The 7,469-nt window shown below is 63.7% G+C and overlaps 2 protein-coding genes across 2 annotated transcripts in view; one reads left to right on the plus strand and one right to left on the minus strand.

Moving 5' to 3' along the window:
* LOC121340061 overlaps window positions 1–265 on the plus strand; it is a 6,679-nt gene extending 6,414 nt beyond the window's left edge. Inside the window, exon 2 of the mRNA XM_041412454.1 lies at window positions 96–265. Coding sequence (XP_041268388.1) covers window positions 96–257 — 162 coding nt within the window. The 3' untranslated portion in view covers window positions 258–265. The remainder of the gene's footprint in view (window positions 1–95) is intronic.
* A 106-nt stretch (window positions 266–371) lies between these two features.
* STIP1 (stress induced phosphoprotein 1) overlaps window positions 372–7,469 on the minus strand; it is a gene marked incomplete at its 5' end in the record, with an annotated part of 10,207 nt that continues 3,109 nt past the window's right edge. The window contains 10 exons of the mRNA XM_041412455.1: window positions 372–423; window positions 940–1,078; window positions 2,103–2,474; window positions 3,314–3,350; window positions 4,103–4,227; window positions 4,322–4,418; window positions 4,495–4,615; window positions 4,736–4,838; window positions 4,922–5,048; window positions 7,413–7,466. Of these exons, the coding sequence (XP_041268389.1) occupies window positions 372–423; window positions 940–1,078; window positions 2,103–2,474; window positions 3,314–3,350; window positions 4,103–4,227; window positions 4,322–4,418; window positions 4,495–4,615; window positions 4,736–4,838; window positions 4,922–5,048; window positions 7,413–7,466 (1,227 nt within the window). The remainder of the gene's footprint in view (window positions 424–939; window positions 1,079–2,102; window positions 2,475–3,313; window positions 3,351–4,102; window positions 4,228–4,321; window positions 4,419–4,494; window positions 4,616–4,735; window positions 4,839–4,921; window positions 5,049–7,412; window positions 7,467–7,469) is intronic.

Below are 7,469 nucleotides of genomic sequence, written 5' to 3' on the forward strand. Positions count from 1 at the left end.
CAGGGGTTTTGGAGTTTCAGCCCCTCCGGTATTTTGGGGAGGGGTCTCAGCCCCTCCGGTATTTTGGGGAGGGGTCTCAGCCCGCTGCCCCCCAGGTGCGGCTGTGGCTCAGCGGTGACGTCACGCTGGGGCTGCGCGTGCTCTCGGCGCCCCCCCGCGTCCTGCACCAGTTCCTGGGGGGGGACCTGGCCCTGGGGGGGGCCCCCCGCGACCCCCGCGAGCTGCAGCGCCTCATGGAGGGGGGGTACGACCCCTGAGCCCCCCCCCGGCTGCTGTCCCTGTGTGGGGGGGGGGGGCTTGCCCCCCCAAAAAGCCTGGGGGGGGGGGGGCGAGGACCCCCAAAAATCTTCGTGGGAGGGGGCGTGGAGTCCTCAAATATTTGTGGGAGGGGGCTTGGACCCCCAAATCCTCGTGGGGGGGGGGCTTGGACCCCCAAAAATCCTCGTGGGAGGAGCTCAGAGCACCCAAATATTTGTGGGAGGGGTTTGGATACCCCCAAATCCTCGTGGGAGGAGCTCAGAGCACCCAAATATTTGTGGGAGGGGTTTGGATACCCCCAAATCTTTGTGGGAGGGGTCTCAGACAACCCAAGGTTTTTGTGGGAGGGGCTTGGACCCCCCCCAAATCCTCATTTGAGGGGCTCAGACCCCACCCCCACCCCAAATTCTTATGGGAAATGTTTGGAGCCCCCCAAATCCTTGTGGGAGGAGTTTGGACCCCCCCAAAACTTTGTGGGAGGGGTCTCAGCCTCCCCCCAATCCCACCCACGGGGGTCCCACTCTGTCCTCGTGGGAGGAGCTCTCATGCAGTGGGACCCCAAATCCCCCCCAAACCCCCCCAAAATGCCCCAAGCCCCCCCCAAAAATGCCCCAAATCCCCTCAAACCCCCCCCTAAAATGCCCACTGGGGGTGACTGGGGTCCCCGGGGGTCCCCAGTACCCCTTGGTGAGGCGGATGATGTCCCCAGGCTGGATGAGGTTGCCCACATCGTCCCACACGGAGATGTTGATGCTGCCGGTCTTGTCGGCCACTTTGCACGTCCTGACCTCGTGGCCGTCCTTGGTCTTGGTCACCCGGCCTGAGGGGACAGCGGGGACAGCGGGGGTCAGGGGGGGACAGCGGGGGGGGGGACACCTCGGGGACACCCTGGGGACACCGCCCCTGCCCCACTGAGGGCGCTGGGTGGGCTCAGTGCCACCCTGGGCATTGCCTGGGACGCTGTGCGGACAGTTGGGGACATCTTGGGGACAACCTGGGACAGCTGGGGACACTCTGGGACAGGTTGGGGACATCTTGGGGACATTCTAGGACAGATGGGGACAGTCAGGAACACCCCTGGGATGGTTTGGGGACACGCTGGGGACAGCTGGGGACACCCTGGGACAGGTTGGGGACATCTTGGGGACATTCTAGGAGAGATGGGGACAGTCAGGAACACCCCTGGGATGGTTTGGGGACACTTTGGGGACAGCTGGGGACACTGAGGACCCTCAGTGCCACCCCCACTGCCTCAGGGATTCTCGGGGACCTTCAATGCCACCCCCTCCTTCCTTGGGGACCCTCAGTGCCACCCCCCCCTGCCCTGGGGACCCTTGGGGACCCTCAGTGTCCCCCCCCAGCCCTGGGGACCCTCAGTGCCATTCCCCTGCCCTGGGGACCCTCGGTGTCCCCTCCGCCCTGGGGACCCTCAGTGCCACTCCCCAGCACCTCAGGGACCCTCAGTGTCCCCCCCCAGCTCTGGGGACCCTCAGTGCCATTCCCCTGCCCTGGGGACCCTCGGTGTCCCCTCCGCCCTGGGGACCCTCAGTGCCACTCCCCAGTGCCTCAGGGACCCTCAGTGCCACCCACTCCCAGTGCCTCAGGGACTCTTGGGGACCCTCAGCACCTCGGGGACCCTCAGTGCTACCCCCCCCCCAGCCCTGGGGACCCTCAGTGCCACCCCCCCTCGCCCTGGGGACCCTCAGTGTCCCCCCCCGCCCTGGGGACCCCCGGTGTCCCCCCCCGGTGTCACTGACTCGCTCAGGGCCTGCGGGNNNCCCCCGGGGACCCCCAGTGCTCCCCCCCCCCCAGCCCTGGGGACCCTCAGTGCCTCCCCCCCTCGCCCTGGGGACCCCCGGTGTCCCCCCGGTGTCCCCCCCCCGGTGTCACTGACTCGCTCAGGGCCTGCGGGTCCTTCTGCATCTGCTCCAGGATGAGCCTCATGGCCGGGTCCCCCATGATCTGCTGCACCTCGGGGTCCGCCAGGGCCCGGCGCCGCAGCTCCTCGGGGGGCTCCGAGCGCTGCTGCTGCCCCCGCACGCAGCGCCGCAGCCCCTCGGCCGCCTCCTGGGGACACAGGGGACACGGTGACACAGGGGACATGGTGGGACAGGGGGGCATGGGGGGGCACAGAGTGACACAGGGGACACGGGGACATGGGGCTCCGAGCGCTGCTGCTGCCCCCGCACGCAGCGCCGCAGCCCCTCGGCCGCCTCCTGGGGACAGAGAGTGACACAGAGTGACACAGGGTGACACAGGGGATGGGGGGCACAGGGTGACACAGGGGGCACAGGGGTGTGACAGGGATCAGGGGCTCTCAGCGCTGCTGCTGCCCCCGGACACAGCGCCGCAGCCCCTCGGCCGCCTCCTGGGGACACAGGGGACACGGTGACACAGGGGACATGGGGGGCACAGGGGGACACAGGGGGCATGGGGGGCACAGGGGGGTCACAGGGATTAGAGGGGACACAGGTGTCACAGGGATCAGGGGGCTCCGAGTGGCGCTGCCCCTCTGCAGCCTCCTGGGGAGCACAGGGGGGACACGGTGGGACACAGGGGGATGGGGGATAGAGGGACGGGGGAACAGCAGGGGACATGGGGACACAGGGACAGGAGGATGGGGGACACGGGGACAGGGGGGATGTGGGGACACAGGGGAACAGGGCAGACACGGAGGAGACAGAGGGACAGAAGGGGATACAGGGGGACATGAGGACACAGAGGACATGAGGACAGGTGGGGGACATGGGGACAGACAGAAGGACACAGGCACATGCAGGTTCAGGGGGATGGACACAGGTTCAGGCACAGGGGGGACACAAGGACAGGTGGAGGGGACAGGAGGGGACACGGGGGACACGAGGACAGGAGGGGACATAGGGGGGATGTGGGGATGGGGGGACACGGGGACAGGAGGGGACACGGGGACAGGAGGGGCCAGGCAGAGCAGGACGAGGAAGGCACACACAGAGAAGGAGGGGGGTGAGGATGATGAGGGTGAAGCAGAGGAAGGGCAGGGCCTGTCCCCTCCTGTCCCCTGGTGTCCCCCACTCACTGAAGGTGGGCTCCAGGCGGATGCACTCCTCACAGTCCTGGGGGGGGACAAAGGGGGGGTCAGGGGGGTCCCAGAGCCCCCCAGTGTCCCTTGTCCCCAAACCCAGCCCCCCCAGTGCCCTCTGTGCCCCCAAAGCACCCCAAGACTCTCAGACCAACCCTAAGTCCTTCCCCAAACTGGTCCCCAACCCTCAAACCAGCCCAAGACCCTCAAACCAGTCCCAATTCAGCCCCCAGACCCCCAAACCAACCTTGAGGACCCTCTTACACCCTTCAAACCACCCCAAGACCCTCAAAACCAATCCTAAACCCCCCAAACCAACTCCCAAGACCCTCAAAACCAATCCTAAACGCCCCAAACCATCCCCCAGGACCCTCCAAACCTGTCCCAAACCCCCCAAACCACCCCAAGACCCTCAAAACCAACCCCAAACAGTCCCCCAGGACCCTCCAAACCAATCCCAAAGCCTTCAAACCATCCCAAGACCCTCAAAACCAACCCCAAACCAACTCCCAGGACCCACCAAACCTGTCCCAAACCCCCCAAACCCCCCCAAGACCCTCAAAACCAACCCCAAACCAACTCCCAGGACCCTCCAAACCAATCCCAAAGCCTTCAAACCATCCCAAGACCCTCAAAACTAATCCCAAATCCCCCCCAAACCAACTCCCAGGACCCTCCAAACCAATCCCAAATGCCCCAGACCCTCCAAACCAGTCCCAAACCCCCCAAAGCAACCCCCACGACCCCCAAACTATCCCCCAGGACCCCCCAAGCCCAGCCCCAGACCTTGAGGGCGAGGGGGAACTCGAGCAGTTTGGTGTAGCAGGCGGCGCGGTTGCTGTAGAGCCGCGCCTCGTGCGGGTTGCGCCGGATGGCCTCGCTGTAGTGCTTCATGGCCTGGGGGTAATCCCCTAAAAAAGACCCCCTCCTCACTCTCAGGGGGTGCCCCAAACCCCTCAAAGCTCCCCCCAGAGCCCCCCCAGACCCCTCAGAGCCCCCCCAGACCTCGCTGGAAGCACTCGTTGCCTTTGTTCTTCTCCTCCAGCGCCAGGTCGGGGTCGATGTAGGCCAAGCGCTCCTGCTCCTTCAGGATCTTCTCAGCCTGCAGCAGAGATTGGGGGGGTTCAGGGGGGGGTCGGGGGGCGTCACACCCAGCGTCCCCTTGTCCCCCACGTCACCTGCTGACACTTCTTGAGCACGTCGGGCGTGCGGTGCTCGGCCAGGGATTTGTTGTAGAAGTGCACGGCGTCCTTGTAGCGCTCCTCGCGGAAATACGAGTTCCCGATCCGCGCGTACGCCCTGGGGGGACAGGGACAGTTTAGGGGGGACAGGAACAGTTTAGGGGGGGACAGGAACGCTTTGGGGGGACAGCAGAGACGCCCCCAGACACCCCAAAGCCCCCCCCCACCCCAAACTCACTTGGCAATCTGCCTGTAATCCTCACGGTTCTCCCGGCCCACCTCGATGGCGCGCTCGCACAGCGCCCGGCACCGCTCGTACTCGCCCGTCTCGAAGTACACGGCTGCGGTGGGGGGGGAAATTTGGGGTTCAGGGGGGGTTTTGGGGTTCGGGGGGGTGGGTTTGGGGGGTTTTTGGGTGACAGACCTGCTTGGTTGGTGACGTAGGTCATGTTGGTGGGGTCCAGCTGCTCGGCGCGGGTGTAGTGCTCCAGCGCCGCCGGGAACTCCTTGCGCTTGTAGGCGGCATTGCCCAGCTCCTTCTCCTTCTGGGCCTGGGGGGACCCCAAAAACCGGGCTGGGACACCCCCAAATTTCACACCCAGATCCTCCCCCCGTGACCCCAGCTCCTTCTCCTTCTGGGCCTGGGGGAACCCCAAAAACCGGGCTGGGACACCCCCAAATTTCACAGCCAGATCCTCCCCTCGTTACCCAGCTCCTTCTCCTTCTGTGACTGAGGGGGGATCCCAAAATCGGCTGGGACACCCCCAAATTTCACAGCCAGATCTTCCCACCATGATCCAGCTCCTTCTCTGTCTGTGACTGAGGGGGAACCCCAAAAACCGGGCTGGGACACCCCCAAATTTACCCTCTAAACCCCCCAATGGCACAGCTCCCTGTACTCCAGTGACTAATGTAGGGGGGCACCCCAAAAACGGCTGGGACACCCCCAAATTTCACACCCAGATCCTCCCCCCATGACCCAGCTCCTTCTCTGTCTGTGACTGAGGGGGACCCCAAAACCCGGGCTGGAATCCCCCAAATTTCACACCCAGATCTTCCCACCATGATCCAGCTCCTTCTCTGTCTGTGACTGAGGGGGACCCCAAAACCCGGGCTGGAATCCCCCAAATTTCACACCCAGATCCTCCCCCCATGACCCAGCTCCTTCTCCTTCTGGGCCTGGGGGGACCCCAAAAACCGGGCTGGGACACCCCCAAATTTCACAGCCAGATCCTCCCCTCGTTACCCAGCTCCTTCTCCTTCTGTGACTGAGGGGGGATCCCAAAATCGGCTGGGACACCCCCAAATTTCACAGCCAGATCTTCCCACCATGATCCAGCTCCTTCTCTGTCTGTGACTGAGGGGGAACCCCAAAAACCGGGCTGGGACACCCCCAAATTTCACAGCCAGATCTTCCCACCATGATCCAGCTCCTTCTCTGTCTGTGACTGAGGGGGAACCCCAAAAACCGGGCTGGGACACCCCCAAATTTCACAGCCAGATCTTCCCACCATGATCCAGCTCCTTCTCTGTCTGTGACTGAGGGGGAACCCCAAAAACCGGGCTGGGACACCCCCAAATTTCACAGCCAGATCTTCCCACCATGATCCAGCTCCTTCTCTGTCTGTGACTGAGGGGGAACCCCAAAAACCGGGCTGGGACACCCCCAAATTTCACAGCCAGATCTTCCCACCATGATCCAGCTCCTTCTCTGTCTGTGACTGAGGGGGAACCCCAAAAACCGGGCTGGGACACCCCCAAATTTCACACCCAGATCCTCCCCCTGTGACCCAGCTCCTTCTCCTCCCGTGACTGAGGGGGAACCCCAAAAACAGCTGGAATCCCCCCAAATTTCACACCCAGATCCTCCCCCTGTGACCCAGCTCCTTCTCCCGCTGTGCCTGAAGGGGAACCCCAAAAACCGGGCTGGGACACCCCCAAATTTCACACCCAGATCTTCCCACCATGATCCAGCTCCTTCTCTGTCTGTGACTGAGGGGGACCCCAAAACCCGGGCTGGAATCCCCCAAATTTCACACCCAGATCCTCCCCTCGTTACCCAGCTCCTTCTCCTGTGACTGAGGGGGACCCCAAAAACCGGGCTGGGACACCCCCAAATTTATCCTCTAGACCCCCCAATGACGCAGCTCCCTGTACTCCAGTGACTGATGCAGGGGGACACCCCAAAAACGGCTGGGACACCCCCAAATTTCACACCCAGATCCTCCCCCTGTGACCCAGCTCCTTCTCCTGCTGTGCCTGAGGGGGACCCCAAAAACTGGGCTGGGACACCCCCAAATTTCACACCCAGATCTTCCCACCATGATCCAGCTCCTTCTCTGTCTGTGACTGAGGGGGACCCCAAAAACCGGGCTGGGACACCCCCAAATTTATCCTCTAGACCCCCCAATGACGCCCCTCCTTCTACTCCAGTGACTGATGCAGGGGGACACCCCAAAAACGGCTGGGACACCCCCAAATTTCACACCCAGATCCTCCCCCTGTGACCCAGCTCCTTCTCCTGCTGTGCCTGAGGGGGACCCCAAAAACTGGGCTGGGACACCCCCAAATTTCACACCCAGATCTTCCCACCATGATCCAGCTCCTTCTCTGTCTGTGACTGAGGGGGACCCCAAAAACCGGGCTGGGACACCCCCAAATTTCACACCCAGATCCTCCCCTCGTTACCCAGCTCCTTCTCCTGCCATGGAGATCACCCTAAAACTGGCCCCTCACCCCAAAACCTGCCTGGGACCCTCCCCAAATCCCACCTCCAGCACCCCAAAACCTGCCCCACAGCCCCCCCAAATTCCCCACAACACCCCCAAAACTCCCCCCAGCCCCGGGGTCTCCTCCCGCTGCTCCTCAGGTGTGCAGGGCTCCCCCCAGACCCATTTTGGGGAGCCCCCCCTCACCTCCTGCTTGTTTTGGGGGAGCTCCTCGGTCGGGGGGGGCTGAGAGGGGGCTGGGGG

Source organism: Onychostruthus taczanowskii, unplaced genomic scaffold (genome assembly GCF_017590055.1).
Source record: "Onychostruthus taczanowskii isolate IOZ18803 unplaced genomic scaffold, ASM1759005v1 scaffold393, whole genome shotgun sequence".
Classification (NCBI taxonomy): domain Eukaryota; kingdom Metazoa; phylum Chordata; class Aves; order Passeriformes; family Passeridae; genus Onychostruthus; species Onychostruthus taczanowskii.